Source organism: Cryptomeria japonica, chromosome 3 (genome assembly GCF_030272615.1).
Source record: "Cryptomeria japonica chromosome 3, Sugi_1.0, whole genome shotgun sequence".
In the NCBI taxonomy this organism is placed as follows: domain Eukaryota; kingdom Viridiplantae; phylum Streptophyta; class Pinopsida; order Cupressales; family Cupressaceae; genus Cryptomeria; species Cryptomeria japonica.
Genome location: NC_081407.1, coordinates 162,679,405 through 162,698,866, shown reverse-complemented (window position 1 = coordinate 162,698,866; position 19,462 = coordinate 162,679,405). Strand labels below are relative to the sequence as shown.

Sequence of the window (19,462 nt, the reverse complement as noted above, 5' to 3'; positions counted from 1 at the left end):
TTTTCACTTTATCTTAGTTTCTCCAGTATTATACTCTTTATTTTGACTGTGCAGGTTATATTAGAGGGTTTGGGTGTATTTGGAATATCACTTGGGAGGTCTTTTGAAGCCAGTGGGTTCTTGTATTCTTCCCTTTACTTATTGTTGGAGAAGCTTGTCTGTTCAAATTATCACATACGAAGTGCAGCAGATGTTGCACTCAGAGTGCTTTCCACATTTGCTGGTTATTCATCGGTGGGTGCTGGTTGTCATGGAACTGACCCTAAATTTTCCCTCTTTATTGAATAGTATTAACTTTATTATTTTGTTTTGGCCACAGGTAAAGGACATGGTGGTGGCAAATGTAGATTATATAATTAATTCGTTATGTCGTCAACTACGCCACTTGACACTCAATCCTCATGCACCGGACATACTTGCAGCTATACTTTCCTCTGTTGGTGCTGTTCATGATATATTGCCATTACTAGAGGAGCCAGTATGATACTGCCTTTAATGCAATTATGACTAATGGATTTATTGTTTAAACAGAATAGATATACTTTCAACTTGCAATGTTGTTGACTGCTCTACAAAAATGAATCTGGATGAGGAATATGATTGTGTTCTGCCTATTGTAACTTGCCTTGGACTAGACCATGGCTTGACAAGCTAAATAATAAAAATCTGCCTGTGACATGGCAAAAAATCTTGAAATGCAAAAGATATATGATATTAAACGTTGACAACTGCAAATACTTAAAATGTTGACAACAGAAATACTTTACAAATTTATTCAGGGAAAACCAATATCAAGTTAAACCAATTCCCTGTAATTTGGCAAACAAAATTGTGAATATACATGATCACCTAATAGTTCATAAAAGGTGGAACTTGAAGCTATAGAACTGAAAAATGAATCTCGTGCTATAGGTCAGATAATGAGAATACAAACATCCTGTCTTTGGTAGAGGTCTCTGTGGCTGAGGAACTTCTAAACAGGTAGGGTCTTCATTTGCCAGTTTCACCTTTTTAGTCTTCTGTTTTTGGTTTGATGTCCATTGTTCTTGACTTGATTAATTGCTTCAATAGGCCTACTTGACTTGAGTAGTTATAGAGCTGAAGACAACAGACAATGAACTCTAAAATATTCATTTTTCTTAGGTCCAGTCGGTTCTGTTTATTTGAGGCTATATATGTAGCAGCACAAACATGCTTTAGCTACTTGTCATTTGAAGCATCTGGATCTTTGATAATAACTAAAACAATTTAGAAAGAAAGATTCAAATATAGGCTCAATACTGAATTGCTAATGTGAATTGGATTAACAATTCAGTCAATCATATTTTAGCAGCTTTAGGGAAAAATAAAGTTACCACTAAGAAATATTAACTTAGCCTGTTTGCTGATGCATAACCTAATAGGTTTTCTAACTTTTTTGTCCCATAGAATTTTTCTGGTGGATAAAATCCTGAAATATGTAGCTAAAGAACCTCTTCCAGATGCACATATAGAGGTATGCAATGAGCTGCCGACTCTGCAATGTAGGTAGTATTATAAATTTGTGATTTGTTCATAAATTTGATGATGTGGTTGGTCCCTATTGAACTGGTGACCCCACAGAGAATAAAAATTATTCATACCATGATTGCACAGAGAACACACAAATTATATTATATTGATTTATGGGATTGTATTACATTACATTTGCATTGGCTTATAAAGCCATTCACTTCCTATACAAAACTGCCCAACCCATCCACCAACTGCCCATGGAAAAGTAACTGCATCGAGTGTACCATTTGCATCAGTTGGTTGGTTCTCATCAATCAGCAGATTTGCAGCTTACTACAAGCAGCAAAAGACATGTTCCAGTCATGAGTGACATTGCTTTGTATTGCCTGTGAGAGAGTTCTTTGTGAGATTCAACTGTTTGGTCAGCAAAATCTTTGCTACTTTGAAGTCTTATGAAGAGACTATCTTGATTAGTTTTTTCAGTGCACTTCCATCAAAATTGCCTTCATGATCAAATCCAGTGAATTTGATAAGCTAGGAGAATCTTAGGAGCGAGTGGTTAAGCTTGAGGATCACATGATTACCATTGGTGAACTTAGGAAAGACTCAATTAGGCCCATGATTCCAAGTTTTGTTACATGACAAACATGATGAGACAACTTTAGCAAAATGTTCCTGTTCAATAATACCAAGGGTATCCTCAAGGAAATGATAGGAATGGCATTCAATTTGTCTCCACTTGCAAGACTTGCTTTGGACTTGTTGCATGAGGATAACTTGTTATAATTTTCTCTCTTTCCATGAGATGAGAACATAGTTCTATAAATTGTATGAAGATGCTCCATATGATGCAGCTCATGTCTTTTTCACAATTAAAGGATCTAAGGCTTTTGGGTAACCTTCAATATCATTGATGAGCTTGATGGTGACTCTGAGTAATATATGTTTATCATATATACATAATGAGGTGATGAGAAACATGAATAATCAGTTCTAGAAGAGAAGATAAATGAATTTAATGTATGCAGATTTAAATGAAGAATGTGCCAAGTTGACAGGTGAAGTTTTAAAGGAAACATCAAGAAGATTTATGGAAATGTTTATGGCAGACTTGTGATCAGACTTATAGTAGATTGGACAAAGAATATATGTAGATTAAAGATAATTATAATGCCCATCATCCGTTGAAGAAGCAAGATATTGAAGGTGGAACAATGCTTCCTAAAGGAGAGATTTGTGTCTCTCGCTAAGTTGGTGCTTAGTAGTGGGGGTTGGTGCCTCTATTAGGTTGGTGCCTACAAACATTGTAAAAGAAGAAATATAAAAGCATTAATTTGTTGTGGTTTTTCCCAGTAGGGTTGCTACATATATCTTGTGTTCTATATTTGATGGTTGGTAGTTAGATCTCACTTGAATGATATTATACAATGAATATGTTTATGAGATAAGTTATATGCTTATTATTAAAGTTGAAAAAGTAAAAGTTTGTTAATATACTGATTCACCCCCCCTCTTAGTATATTTGTGTGCTCTTCAATTGGTATTGGAGTGGGTTCCTTCTATAGAGCCTAACTGCTTAAAGGTATATGATGTGATCACATATGGGAAAACGGAAAGGAAATAAGGGAAAATTAAAGACCAAGCAGAGCATTGATGGCATTGCACCTAATGCAAGTGATAACATAGGAGCTAGTAGATGTGAAGAGATGGCTCTTGGAATACACATGCCAATAGGAAATGATATCGTGACAAATGGAGATGAACTAGTGAGTGAAGAAAAGGAGAAGGTAAAAGAGGAAGAGAATCATGAAATTGAGTTAGAAGAAGAGCTAAATGGGGCATGCAGTGAAGAAGAGGAAGTAGATCTTGAGGAAGAAATTCACTGTGCATACAAACAAAATGAGAAACTAAAGAAGATGATCAAAAAACACAAGATACAAATTCAAGAAGTTTCTGAAGCCCTAGAGAAGTCAAACAAAATTATTGAAGACCTAAAAGTTCAACTAGAAAAGGCCAAACGAATTGAGGAAGTCATGAAAGATTAGTTCAAGGCAAAGGAATCAGATTGTGATAAACTAGAGCTTGAAGTTGTCTCCTTAAGGAAGGGAATTGGAGAAATCAATGGAACAATTGAATGGATGCTTAAAGTTTGATAAAAGTACCAACTTATTAACTCACAAAGATCTCCGCTCATCAAAAGTGGTCTTGGTTTTGTTGAAGATCAATCAAAAGAGGCTACAAATTCTAAGATTGTGGATCCACCACAAAAGAAGTAAAATCTAGAAACTGCATCAAGGATCTCATGAATTCAACCAAGAACAACACAAAGGAGGAGATAAAGGAGAAGAAGAATACAGTCCCACAAAAGACTAATCAACCTCCAAAGGCAAACAAGGACAATTTGAGAAAGCCCCTTCATCAAAGACAGCCATATATGACTAGGCTTCATCATTCCTTTGATGGCAATTATTTTTCATGCAACAAATCTGGTCACAAAGCAATGAATTGTGGAAAACGTGCAAAAAAGTTAGGTTGGAATAGAATTTCTTATGGGTTCCCATGTAGGAATTACAATTCATGTGCTTCTTTAGTGGATTATGATGTCATATGTTATAAATGCAACAACCTTGGTCATATTGCTCGGTTTTGTAGAAGTGGTTTTATAAAACCACCTAGAAAGAGTAAGAAAGTGGATGCTCTTCCTAAACAAAAGAAGAACCTACAAAAATCTGGAAAAGAAAGCAAGAGCCAGAAAATCAAAAACAGTTGAAATCTATGCTTGTGCTTCATGCACAAGAGGTATCACTATGATCATAAGAAGAAGTATGATGTCAAGGGGAGCTGATCATTGCACTATCTTTTCACCCCCATGGAGAAGACAACTCAGTGGATGAAGTTAACAAAATATTAGAGGAAGAGAAGATATGGTTGGAGATCTATGATTCTTAGTTCACTCACAATCACAGTCAGTGGGCATTTGTATTTCATGCTGGTAATAGTTTTAATTGTGACAACTTTCCTGTGTGTGGAGATAGGGTAACTACAGCCTTGATAAAGTTAGAAAAGAATGTGATCAGAGCCTCTAGTCAATGGAATGTGACCAAAAAGGGATGAGCAGATTGCTTTCAATCTTCATAAAGCTAACATTAGTGCTGTTCTAAGAGTTTGTGCATTGGATCATCTTATTGGTGTTGTCAAAGGCTTCAACTTGGAAACATCTGATAGTGGTAGTGTTCACCCAGTGAATACATGGAGATTGCAGATTGTGTTTATGTAAGGAAATATTCAAATAAAAAAAAGAACAATAGCCTTGCTGTCAAGAAGGCAAGAAGACAACAGTTGTCATTGATGTCAATAGTGGCAAGATGATGTCAATAAGTCATATATGACAGTGGAAATAACTGACAAAGTAAGAATACTTGTTTGAAAGCATGATCTCATTGTCATGTCAACATGTTTACAAGTACAGGGTCAATATAAGATATGAAGAATGCAGCAGCAGGGTTTATAACAGCAAGAAGGCCAATGGTGATAGTAGAGATAAATACCAAATTGCCTAAGGCTAAAAGAGATGTTAGTTAGGCTAAGCTTGATGAAAAGATGAAGACAATCCAAAGAAGTACATTTGCATGCTTGACAAACATGTGTTGCCAAAAGACTAAATTTGATAAAAGAAAGTTGGATGCTTATGTTCAACTTCACATTAAAAGGATGATCGCCATCTAGCAGACATGAATAGAAGAGGAATAACTGAACATGCATCAGAAAGTAATTAGATAGCTAACAAGTTCTTGACTTATGGAATTCAAGGAAATGATCCAATCTCTTTGTTCATCCAAGAAAGTCTTAAAATTAATGGGAGCATGAAAGAATATTTGATAGGGGGAGCACTAGAGAATCTCTGATAGGGGGAGAAACACATTCCTATTGTATTAAATGTGAGTATGTTACCCATAATCCATTTGTGGATGGAAGTTCATAAACATCCCTTTGCCATTGACGTCAAAGGGGGAGAGATATAGAATGGGGGAGAGTCAGAAAAGATGACAAAAAAGTATGTTGCTATCAATGACAAAGGGGGAGATGGTTGGAAATATTGTCATTGATGTCAAAGATGCAAAGACAAAGTTTTCTATTATTAAATATCATCGGAAGAATAAGGAGATTGTTGGAAGTTTGTCATTGATGACAAAGGTGATAATATATGGGTAAGATTATTTAAAAGGTTATCATTGAGTTGTCATCATTATCATTGATGACAAACAATGGTATATAAGTTATGAAGAGTTCATATGTTTAGTAAGTATGATGATACATTGATCATATTTCAAGACACTAAACATTGCATGGATAGAGGCTCTTCAAAGGTTACCTATAGTCAATGATTATTAGGCAAAGTGATTAACATGGCAAAGATGAATAGGGTATGAAGACTATTAATGACGGTGATTAAGATATTCACCAATCAAACAACAACGGCAAAGGATAAACCTTTTTTGAAGAACCAGTTGAACAGTTAACTTGAAGGAGTTTTGACTTTTGACAAAGTCAACGTGATTGTTAGAACAATGAGTTCCTTAACAACTGACTTCATTAATATTTGATCAGCAATCATAAAAAGGAAAATTTTGATGATATATGACTGATCAGAGCAAACAGCACAGTGCCTTGTTAAAAAAAACTTTTATATGATATATCAAGGGAGGCCTTAAAGATAAAATAGTGTCTTGTTATTAGAACAAGCCATCAAATCTAATGAAGAATGATGAAGAGCAGTGACCAAGTTTATTATGGATCGATTATATTAAGAGGAGCAGTAAATATATTAAGCCTTGCAAACGCAGTTTATATGTAACAGTGAACAGCAATCATCTTATGAACAAGTAGTAAATACACAGCAAATTCAGATCCTCATAAAGCAGCGATGCCAAAGAATAAAAGAGAAACGATAATATATATATAAACAAAAGAAAATGGCAAAATCAGGAAAAGACAAAAACAGGAAAAAGCTGAAAAACAGAAAAAGACAAAAGACAAAAATTGCACCGATTGCATTTAAATTAGAAGAAGCAATGACTAAGATAAATTAAAGAACATTGAATGTTTTTGAAAAGCCATATAGGACAAAAAACCGTATGAGACAAAATTCCATATAAGACGAAATGCATAAAAGACAAATTATGAAAAGCAGCGATTGAATGAGATTAATAAAGCAATGCCTAAAGGTTGATGATTAAGTGGCAGTGATGATAACAAACACTGACTAAAGGCAGCGATGGCAATAAAACACTGGGTTGAAAATATTAATTATAGGTTCAATATGACTTCATAAAGGATACGATTTCTTTGTGAAGTGGTGCGATCATGTTAAGGCAAAATCAAACAAATATTATGAAGAGGTGAAGAGGTGCGGTTTAGTGTATTCACTAAACATTCTCAAAAAGCTATGATATGTTTAATTAAGGATAAGTCAATATGATTAAAGTAATTACTAAAGAGGGTGTAATGTGTTTTAAAGAAAGGATAAGAGGTGTGATTTCATAAATGAAATCTGACTTGGTTTAATAAGGACATGTCTCTTTAATGCTGAAAGGATATGTCACTTCAAAGAATATGAAGATATAAAAAAGAGAAGAATGAGAGATAAAGTGTGTAGTGTGTTGTGTAAACATCAATCATATACATCACATTGTGAGAGTGATATGTGAAGTGTATTTGTGTGAGTGTATAAAAATTGGAGAGAAATTAAAATACACAAGGAGATTTGAAGTAAAATGAAGATATAAGAGTGCAGATTTAATGAAAAGGATTTTCAAAAGAGGAGTAATATAAGTTTATGATATATGCATGATCAGGTGATGAGAAACATGAATAATCAGTTCTAGAAGAGCAGATAAATGAATTTAATGTATGCAGATTTAAATGAAGAATGTGCCAAGTTGATAGGTGAGCTTATAAAGGAAACATGGAGTAGATTTATGGAAATGTTTATGGCAGATTTGTGATCAGACTTATAGTAGATTCAACAAAGAATATATGCAGATTAAAGATAATTATAATGTCCATCATCCGTTGAAGAAGAAACATATTGAAGGTGGAATAGATATTTGGAAGTTGGTGCTTCCTAAAGGAGAGATTTGTGTGTCTCGCTAAGCTGGTGCTTAGCAGTGGGGGTTGGTGTCTACAAACATTGTAAAAGAAAAAATATAAAAGCATTAATTTTCCATTGTTTTTCCTATTAGGGTTCCCACGTATATCTTGTGTTCTATTTGTGATGCTTGGTAGCTAGATCTCACGTGAATGATAATATACAATGTATGCTTATGATTAAAGTTGAAAAAGTAAAAGTTTGTTAATATACTGATTCACCTCCCCCCCCTCTTAGTATATTTGTGTGCTCTTCAATTCCCTTATATTTACTGCCCACCCTCCTTGAAAGATTGCAGCAATCATATGTTATTTAGTTTTCTTATTTGCAATTGAAGTCACACATCTCATTACCCGCAAATCTGAAGCTAAGCATTCAATCTTGCAAGCAAATTCTTTGTAAAAATGACATGGTAAATCATGCAAATAGGCAAGGGTTCAAATTTTTGACAAAATACCTTCATCGCTAATTAGGTTAAAGAAGTGTAAAAAAATTGGGTTGCATTTTGGGGTCGGACATTTCAAATCATCATACTTAAAATATAAAATAAATGAAATGAGAATCATAGGATGCATATATTTAATAAACACTATATGCATGGGGAAACATTTTCTAGGTTAAAAAACCCCATACAACATCTTTCTATTGTAAAACACTTATGTAATTGTCTATAAAATTAATAGGCAAAATCTGGGTATATCACTTCTCCTCATTTCCACATAGCTAGTAGTACCTCTTGTGCATTGTGATAGAATTCACTATAAAATCTTTAGATTCCCTTATCTCTCAATGAGAGAGAAGGTGCTTAAATATTAAATAATCTAATATAAGGTTATTAGACCTTATAATTATTGTGTTTTATATAAAGATTATACCATTTAATAATCTAATAATTATTGTGTTTTATATAAAGCATATACCATTTAATAATTAATAATCTAATAATCAAAAACAACATTTATTATCTAATAATCTATTAGATTATTAATTATTAAATGGTATATGCTTTATATAAAACACAATAATTATAAGGTTTAATAACCTTATATTAGAAAAATATTTAAATATTTAACGGGTATGATTCCTAATAACGTTGTGTACTAACAAAGACTAGTAACGTTTTCTAGTTGTGAAAGAAAATAAGAAAAATAAGGACTGATTGAATCAGGTAGATGATTTTATAAAGGGCACGGATTTGTCAAAATGTAGAGTTAGCAGTTGCAACAATGTTTAAAGTATTGAAAGCAAGGAATGGCTTAGTTTTTCCACCACCATGAAACTCCTCAAATTGAAAATCAAGTATCATGACCATGAATGGCAAAAATAAGATTACCATAGTCGCTATTGTGCAACATGGTATGCTGATGATTTGATTGATGTTGTACAATTGATTTTGTTTGTGTATGATACAAGGGCAATGAAAGAAGTAGCAGAATACATGACCAAAACAACAGGAAACTAATATAAATAAACAAAATTGACAAGTCATAAAAATTACTTTTTGTGGGGTTGGAGAGTTTTCTAAAATGAGACATCTTTCAAAAAAGGTTGTCATGCCTGCATGTCACTATGTGAAATGTATAGCATGGAATCAAATTACACACATGAGCTTTGAATCTAAAATATTTCAATTTATTGTTGTCTACTCAATGTTATGCAATTCTACTCTACATTGTATAGCTACTTTCTGTTGTAGTACTTACTAACAATGATAGTGTTTTCAGCAATTGTACATTGGCAGTCATGCTAGTTATTATGAAACATTTGTGTATGCAATCCTCACTTTTTAGCCAATGATTTGTTAGAATGCATGCTTTCTTAATTTAAACTTTTGCTCATATATTGTCATTTGAATCTTACAGGTGCGTTCTATTTCATTAGAGCTTGAGATACTTGCACGACATCGACATCCAGATTTGACAGTTCCTGTACTGAAGGTGAGCTTGGTAAATCAAATTTGAGATTGGATATAAGATTTAATCTTGCACAAGAAAATTATTCATGACGAGAAACTTAGTTCTTAAGGGTAGTAAGCATTGTTTGCTACATATACCATGCAAATATAGGAAGAACCTATTTGTAGATGTGTTGTCCTCAATTTTTGATTTCAAAAATTGGACTATCACAAGGAAATTTTTATTTAAAAAAAAATAAAAAATTAGTCTATGGCACGCTTCCCGAGGTAGAAATTCGTCCCATCCTTGGACTGGATCGATTGTTGATCCATCTCCAAGCTACGTTTCGAATTTCGTCACGTTTCGAGTCCGTTTGCTATGTTTTTGCTTCAATGTAGGGGAATTTTTCGATAATTACCAGTAACTGGTAATTTGTTTTTCAAAACCCCCTTGAAGCTTTTGGTCTTGTAGGGGAATTTTTCTCCAATTGCAAGTTTTTGGAAACTGGTAAAAAGGGTTTTAAAACCCCCTTTACTAGTAGAATGACTTAAAGTGTTTTGTAAAACTTGTAAATGGGTTTTTAAAACCCCTTTACATGTTTTTATGACTTAAAGTTATTTTTTATTTTTAAATAGAACTTGTAAATGGGATTTTAAATTCCCTTTACATGTTTTAAGTAAAATCACTTGTAAAGGGAATTCTATTTCCCTATTACAAGTAATTAAAACTTGTATTTCCTTTTCTAAAACCCGAAATTTGCCTTAGAGGCAAAAATATGAACATTTTTAAAACTTGTATTTCCATTTCTAAAACCCGAAATTTCTCCCATGCCTTTGCAAATTGATTTGGGTTCGAATTTTTTGGAAGAAAGATAGGGATTCCTTCCAAAGGCGGATTTGCTGCAACTTTGAAGAATTCAAACCCTTGTTCTACGCATCTATCAAACTGATTTTCGCTATTTGTCTTCTTCAACGTTTTTTTTTTCTGAATCATGCATTTGTGCCATTTGCCACGGTTTGGAGGTTCGAATCTGCTCTTACCTAAGGCGTTTTTGATTTAATCACTAATGCGTTGGATTTCAAGCTGCATTCAAACCGTTTTGTGCGCATTTTGGGGAATCGATTTGCAAAAACGCCCTAAAAACCAGTCACGTTTTTTGCAAGTTTTGCACCTTTTTCGTTCAAGGTATGCTTTCAATTCTAAATCATTTTTGCTTTCTCTTGTATGTAATGATGAATCGAATCATTTTTGAATTACTTCCTTGGCATTTTTCATGGCGTTTTTATAGTGAATCGGTTTTTCTTTGGTCACCATGCGTGGCTAAGTTTCTTCCTTTGTTTAATTTCTATTTCAAGGGTTTCATCTTCTATGTTTGGTTGACTCCACAAGCTTGGATCTCTCCTCATCTTTGCAAGGTAATTTTTATTTTTATATTTCTCTTTTGTTTCTTTCCTTGCAATTTCCTTGTTTAAGTTTTGATTTTTGTTCATGTTCGTATTGGGTTTATGAGAGGAAATTCCCCATTTTACAAAGGAATTTGTAAAGAAAAAGTTGTTCTTCCCCATTGAAAATTCTCCTTCTTTACTTGCATTCGGGTTTTAAAACCCGATTGCAAGTAAAAGGAAAATATGTGTTCTTCCCTCTTTGGACAAAGACTTAACCTTCTTTAGTCCAAAAATCAAGTTTCAAAACAAGAAAGATGTGTTCTTCCAAATATGTTCTTCCCAATTTGCAAAGAAATTTGCAAGTGTGAAAAGTTCTACCTCAAGATGTGTTCTTTCCTTTTTGGACAAAGACTTAACCTTCTTAGTCCAAAAATCAAGTTTCAATGACGGAAAAATCAAGTTCTTCCCAATTTCGGGTTTTGAAATCCGGATTGCAAGTCGAAAGTCCTTCCCATTTTGGCACGACAAAGTTCCAAGTAATCTTCCCGAAATTCATTTTTACTTATCCGCTTCCAATTCCCTCATCCGTACTTATCATCTTCGTCTTTTCTCGCATGCCTAAATACCTTTTTCCGTCCATTCCTTCGATTTTCAGTTTGAAAATAAGTTTGCATTTGGATTTAAAAACCCATTGCAAATGCGTTCTTCCCAATTTTCAAACTGAAAATTCATTCTCCTTCCATTTAATCATGCTTCGTGTTTCGCAAGTATAATTGCATTCGGAATTTAAAATCCGATTGCACGTTTGTACTTCCCTCTTGTGTACTTGCGAAACATTTTTCAAAACCCGAAATAAGTCAAAAGCTTATTTTTCCACCCCTTATATCTCCTCTCACAAAGCCAAAATACGAAAGTTGAACTTTCTCATTTGGAGGAGTGAAAATGTCTAAAGATACTGACTTTGATGTTGCCTTGATACTCATGGATTTACATTGCAGCATTCCCGGTTGTGCCCAGATGACAGATGTATCATCATCTCCCACTCCAAAAAAGATGAAATACAGGTATGATAAATACCAGAATGAAGTTCCGCAGTCACAGATCTCCTCCTCCCTTGATCATATCAAGGATACTGAGATAGGGCATGTTGACATGTCCGAATTCATACAAAGGATTGAAGATCCGAAGGAGGGGGATATGCAACGGTTGCTGGACAGCCATATCCATCATGCCGCATCCTTTCCAGTTGCTGCCCTAGAACCAGAATTTATTCTAGCATGTGCTCATCATTTTGACAAAGAGTCACGAGTCATTAGAAATGATGATGGGGAAGTGATCATTCGCCTGGATGCAGAAGCTATAGAGAGGGTTTTTAAAATACCTTCCGAAACCATTTATATAGAGATCTCCAAGCAAAGTGCAGCTGAATACTTTGCCAAAAAGGAGAAAGACTGTAAGCGTCATATCAACAAATGGATTCACGAACCTCGCACTGCGCTTACCAGATGGGCAAAGTTATATCGATCTGATTTCAAGAATGAGATCGGTGATACTATTACTCTTCTTAGCCGTATGATGGGATTGGAACATTCCAATGTTTTTGAACCTTGGATGTACCAATTTATTATGTTAGTAAGGCAGTCTCAGCACATCTGTTGGGGTGAAATCATCAGTGATGCTTTGTGTGAGCAACTTGCAGTCGTCCCTACTACCTTCACCTTCTACATGAATTCATATCTCGTGTATATTGCTGCGTCACTTAGACATTTCCCAGGTCTTTCCACCAAGGGTGACCGCATGCTTGTACCAGTTTGGGAATACTATGATCAGTTGCCTCTAAGATCAAGTAGGTCTCATTTCAGAAGGGTTCAGGACGCTTTCTTTGGTCATTATTTGTGTCAATTTGACAAGAACCTGAAGGACAAAAGAGTCTCAGATGAAGCATGGGAAAAGGTGAAAGAATATGGTTGTTTGTTTCTCCAATTTCCAACTTTTACCTACATGAGAGTTGGATGTTATGGCGGGCAGCCTTACATGCTCCCACGGTACCCAACAGATAAGATTATCCTCATGGAATTGGGAAGGCAGATCATGGCTGTACATACACACCAGTCAGTTAAGCACAAGGTTGGCATGGGTATTTCTTCCAACAACCCATTGAAGATTGGGCAATATTCTCTAATGACTTCAATCAAGGCCAGGGCTATGGAAACTGAGTTGCAGGAAATCAGACTCAAAAGATTCAAACCTAGAGCTGATTTCGATTACCGAGGCATGAAAGAGAAGATCAAGAAGACCTTCATCCATGTACATCGGATAGAAGATATTTGGGCTGATCTTCGTACCGAAAAGGAGATTCGCAAGATGGATTACTGCCGACTCACTGCAGAACAGATTGTGGATCTAAACCTCGCAAACATGCCACAAGGTATGATTGATGATGGTAACGTTCTTGATCCTGAGTTTGTCAATCAGAATGTTGATGAGGCCCCGCTTCCTTCTATCCACTGGTCCCACAAGGAAAGCACTTCTATCTTGGATAGATTTCAGTCAGTTCTTGCCAATACCAATATCTGGCTTAAGAATAATGGTGTCAAGCTCATTAAGATTAAGGTAGGGAAAGAAGATGATTCTACAGGTCCTCTTGGGCGGAAGTCTGAAATTCAACTAGACAACAAAGAAGGTGCATCCTCTTCTAGTACGAGGATTAAATTGCGGGTCAGCCGTGCGATGGTGCTTCCTCCTCAGGAAATAACAGTTCAAGGCAAGGAGAAGCCACAGTTGAAAATTCATGTGATTGATCCTGAAGCTTCAGAAGAGGAAACTCAATCTGATAATGCTCCTCAGTCACTTTCTACAGAGTCTCCACATAATTCTCTTTCTTCATTTCTTATTGAGGTACCCATGTTTCCTCCTGTGATAGATGTGAGCTCTCAATCTGCCCCTTCAGTTTCGGAATCTCCACAGAAAGTCCTCCCGCTTTCAGCAGCAGAACCATCTCAAGGCCATCCTCAGGAAAGTTTATTGAATATCTTTTCGGAAGATCCTTCATATGTACCTGTGTCTGATATTGATACTTCTGTGACCTGTTTTGATGAGTTCATAACATCTTCATCATATCCTGTCGTCACTCAGCAAACTATGGTGGCTATCCAGACGGACACTTCTCCCAAGGTCACCACTGTTATTCAAACAGAAACTGCTTCTCCCTCCATCCCACAATCAGAGTTAATGGCTTTACCTCCATGGCTCAGTTCCTTCACTGCAAAGAGGAAGAAGCAAGTGATCTCACCTGATCCCTTCGACTATCAACATTTGAAACAATCAAAACCTAAAGCTGTGAAGAAGGCAAAAATAGTTTCAAGGGTGATCGTTGATGAGAAACGGATGAGAGTGGCAGAGATTGCTGAACCAATATCAGATAAACCAGTTGAAGAAATGCAAGCAGCTGATTATCGGATCACCAAAGTTCAACTGGGTAAACAGACTCATGAGGTTGTCAAGCACGATGCTCAACAGACAGTGGCTACATTGGTGCAACGATATGATGAGGTGTTGACCAAGAAAGATCAGCTAGAAGTAGAGAATCAAAGACTCATGGCAGCTATCCAAAGTATTACTCAACCTTCAAGTGGAGAAGGCCAAGTACCTATTTCTTCCAGGGTCAGTGAACCAATCCAAGGTATCGAGAGAGCCGCCCAAAAGGTTCAAGCCTTAGACACCTGGGTTGATCAACTGCATGACTTATGCTCACAAGTCATAAGACAGGTATTTGAAATGATGGTTAAATTGGAGATCATTGAAGATAAGTTGAATCAAATCTTGACTGCTTTCAAGCTAAATTTGGAGAAGGTTGAGGGAAATTTAGTTTCTTGGCGAAAGATGCCTCAATATCAGTTGAGCGTTCTTCAAGTGCATGATGTGATACCTTCCAGAGTCATGTACATTGAATATGAGGAACTCCTGGAGAACAAATCTCTTGTTCTCAAATCACTCATTGAAGAAGTTGATGAAACCTTAAAGTTGCGTGAAGCAGTCTTTCAAGATGTAACCTCCCATTGCAAAAAGGCATCCTGCGACATTTTCAATCAGAATGATGAGCTGCTGCCCGAGGAAGAAGTTCTTGCAGACCTGCAACTCAAGATTCATGATGAATGGAGAAGTGATCAATTCTCAGTCGCTTCCATTCAAATATTGATCAAGTATCAAACTAAGTTGCAGGAAATCCAGTCAGCATTGGAAAAAGGGAATTCCACGCTATGCCAATGCCATGATGTCATCGTAAAAACTAGGGTGGTGGCTATGAACACTCATGAACCAGATCCTGATGAATTGCAGAAAGTTATTCAGAAGTTCGATTTATTCGTATCTTCAAGAGTTGCAACTTAAGTGTTTTTAACACTTGTAAATTTTTAAATAATTGTAATTTCAGAATTGTAGTTTCCCTTTCGGCAAGTTGTCATCACTTGCATTTTTGTAATTACTTGTAAGGCAACTACAAGTTGTGTCCAATTAGGACTGTAGTTAGAATAAGTCTTAGTTAGTTAATGAAGTCATAATTAGCTGTTGAATAGGTCTTGGTGGTTGAGGGAATTTCTCAAGTTAGTTAGGATCCTCCCATCTTTTTCTCAAGGCTCCTCTCCTATAAATAGAAGAGAGGGTCCTTTGTAATTTTTATCTTTTGGAAAAGCAAGCAAAAACTCTGCCAAATTTACAGCAAGAAGTCTTTAAGCTTATGTATGTGAATTGAAGGTTTTGAAGAATAAGAAAGAAGGATTACTCAAGTTTTGAGTCTTTGAGCTACATGTTTGAGTTTGAATCTTTTATTTTTTCTATGCCAAGTGTTTCTAAAGGAGCTTAGTCCAATCTGATTTGAAGTCTTTGAGCTGCAAGTAGAGAAGATTAATTAAAATAGGAAAATCTCTAGAAGGAGCAGCAAGTCTTTGAGCTTGCGTCTATTCTTGAGGAGAAGTTACTGTTTGATAAGAAATATCAGCAAGTCTTTGAGCTTGCATTAGTTCTTGTCTTTGTGTTAAAAGAATAAGTTATTCCAGTCTTTGAGTTGTTGTTGTTTATTCATTGTAAAATTTAGTATAGAAAAGGGTAGATAGGACTTCCAATAGTCAAGTCTTTGAGCTTGATATTGCTGTCCCGTCCCGAAGGAAGTGACGGAAGTCTTTGCGTTTTCAGGAAACTTCATTTCCTTTCTCTTATTTCACTTTAAAGTGGTTACTATTGTTATTCAATCGCTATCCTTTTTTGTGAAGAGAAAAGGATATTGTCTTTCTTGAAAAAAGAGGAAAGATTGCTGTCCCATCCCATTTTACTTTCCAAGTTGTAGTTAGATAGGGGGAGCCTTCCCTTAATTAGGAGAGTTTTTACTCGTGTGCTGTGGTTGAAACCACAATTTTGTATATTTTCCCAAGTGTACAAAATTTTCAACCAACAAGATGTATATAATATAAACTTCAAAAACTATGTTTCTAGTTGTGTGTGATCTAGGAACAAATAAGGTCTTTCTATATGAGGAAGCATACATATTGCTATATGATCCTTTTTAGGCATGAAAAGGTCTGGGAAATTGCCCATTCAAATGTCCTTGTTGCGTAATACTTTTGATATGATACAAATTAAAGCACTTTAATAGTAATGAATTTCATCCCCATTTATATTGGTGATATTATTGATTTTGGTATAATGCAGGCTTGTATATTTTTTTAAGTGGTAAACAAGACCATCGTTTTTGTGTGGTTTTAAGGTAATTTTTGTCAAAGTGCTTACAAAATTTTTACTTTCAGTTTTCAACCATTTTTATCCCTAAAACACATCATATTCAAGTCATCAGGTCAGTTTGGCGAGGTTGTTAGATTCATGGTGCTTGGGATTTCAAAGTTCTGTAGAAAATCCATCAATTGGAGGACGAGAAGTGGTTTTAGAATCTCAGATTGTATTCATGCATGATATTGCTATTTTTAGCAATGTCTATTTTGTGGACCAGAAGAGTCTATTTTAGGTTGCTTTATTTTATTAGTTGTTTAGATTAGTTTCATGTTAAAATCCATTCCTTTCCCTCTTTCTTATAGATTTTGTTGGAAAAATTGATATCAAATAGGATTGAAAGGAGCAGCAGATAAGAGTTAAAGAAAGAAAGGAGTAAAAATTAAAGGATAAATATAGGGGTTTCAAGGAAAGGATTATGTTTAGAATATCCTCCTTAATTGTTATAAATAGGATGTTAAGATCATAGCAGCAAAAATTATTTGGGGAAAAAATCGTTAAATCAAAAGTATAAGATTTTTTGAAAAAATCGGATTAAAAAAAAAAACAGAAAAAATTGTAGAAAAATAGACAAAAACTATATATTTTTTTAAATTAAGGGCATTTCCATAACATAGAGATATAGAGAGCAAATAAAATATAGTTTAACCCTTCAATTGTAGAAAATATTTTTTTGTTGTTTATATTCATATTGCTGATTACATAGGAAAATATTAAGTTAACTTTTTAAGAGGGCAGTCACCCAATACACCAAATAGTTTTTAAAGTTTGAGATCAAATATTAGCTAAGTCTATCAAGTAACTGAGATCAAAACTTAATAGACAAGAATCCAGCTACTGTTAGGAATTTAGTAAAAGTGGAAGCCATCTTGAAGTGATCCAAGAATTTCAATGTGATTGAGGCAAGGAGTTTTGTAGGGTTAATTCAATATTTTAGAAAGCTTATCAAATCATATTCCAGAATTGCAATGCTTTATATCATAGCAGCAAAAATCATTTGGGGAAAAAATCAGTAAACCAAAAGTACAAGTTTTTTTTTAAAAAATGGGTAAAAAAATAGATTTTAAAAAGTTGTAAAAAATTGTAAAAAAATAGACACAAACTACTTTTTTTAAACTTAAGGGCATTTCTATAGCATAGATATATAGAGAATAAATAAAATAGAGTTTAACCCATGAATTGTAGAAAATAGGTTTTTGTTGTTTATATTCATATTGCTGATTACATGGGCAAATATTCAGTTAACTTTTTAAAGGGCAGTCACCAAATACACAAAATAGCTGTCTAAGTCTGAGATCAAAGATTAACTAAGTCTATGAAATAGCTGAGATCAAAATTTATCAGACAATGGTCCAGCCACTGTTGGGAATTTACTAAAAAGTGGGAGCCATTTTGAAGTGATCCAAGACTTTCATTGTGATTGAGGCAAGGAGTTTTCTAGGGGTAGTTCAATATTTGAGAAAGCTTATTAAATCATATTCCATAGTTGGAATGCTTTATATTCCTCGATGGCAATTGGTAAGTCTTTTCTATGGGGTAGAATTCAACAAAAGGCATTTGTTTAGCTGAAGTAAAAGATTAGCAAGCCACTGGTTTGGGCAATACCTAGCTTGCAACTACTATTTTAGGTAGAGACAAATTTCAATGATTATGTGTTGGAGGCTATTTTATTACAAGCATGTAAGCTTGTTTTTTGTCATTGAGATTTATTTCGTGGAGCACTTTGGATATATTGCTCACAAATGAATTGTATGTCTTTGTTTGAACAAAAATTAACTATATCGCTTATAAATTAAAATCATATATCTATATCTATATATATTATATATGTCTTCGGAAGTTTAGTGTTGTAGTAGAATCACTCTGTTGGTGAGGCAGCCACCAAGGTTCAAACCTTTGTTGAGCCATTGAGCTTGCAGGTCTTTTTGCCTTAACTAGGCCGTTGAGCTTTTGGGTTTGATCAAGTGAAGTGTGGGGAATGATGACCCATCGGAAATGGCCTCTTGAGAAGAGATCCTCTATAAATGGTCTCTTTGGAATTAGATCAAGCTAAAAACCCAAGTTTCCTCCATCGAAAATATATATATTATATATTATCTAAGTTACTGGTTCTTCCCTTTTTGGCCTAGGTTCGGGTCCTGGTTCGGCCCGGGTTCGACCTGGATCCTTCCTAGGTGGCCGAGTTCCCTATGGGTCCTACTACGCTCGACCACCTAGGAAGGACCCGGGTGGGACCCAGGTCGAACCCATGAGGACTTGCGTGAACCCAGGCCTGTGGGTTCCCAAAAACGGGGCCCACGGGTCTAAAAAACAATAAAAAAAGACTTTTTAAAATAGTTTTTTAATAATAAAACCCTAATTCGCCCCTTTATGACTTTTTAAAAAAGACTTGAAAATTGAATATTATCTTTTTTGCAAATTATGAATATGATATTAGACTTTAGTTATTAGTTTACTAATTACATTTGCGATATATGAATATTTATTGGCATTGGCAATTATGGATTTATGATTATGTATGGAAAGTCACATTGTATATTTTATTTTTGTATGGATCTAGGTTGCCGGTTCGGGTTCGGGTTCGGGTTCAGGTTCCCGGTACGCCGGTACGGCAAAATTTTGAAAAGGGGTTTGGGTTCGTTAGTACAAAAACATGTAAATTTTATATATATATATATATCTATATATTTTGATATTTGTGAAGCCTATAAGCATGAATTAAAATTTGCATGTCACATAGCATCATATAAACAACAAAACAA

General features: G+C 35.0%; 1 protein-coding gene across 3 annotated transcripts in view; it reads left to right on the top strand.

The window, feature by feature from the left end:
• Positions 1-19,462, top strand: part of LOC131031017 (uncharacterized) — a 176,302-nt gene that overhangs the window by 25,519 nt on the left and 131,321 nt on the right. For all 3 annotated transcript variants that reach the window (XR_009102962.2, XM_057962019.2, XM_057962020.2), the window contains exons 11-13: positions 55-234; positions 320-478; positions 9,505-9,579. Coding sequence is in view for 2 of the 3 variants with exons in the window: in XM_057962019.2 (XP_057818002.1) it covers positions 55-234; positions 320-478; positions 9,505-9,579 (414 nt within the window). In the remaining variant the exon portion in view is untranslated. The remainder of the gene's footprint in view (positions 1-54; positions 235-319; positions 479-9,504; positions 9,580-19,462) is intronic.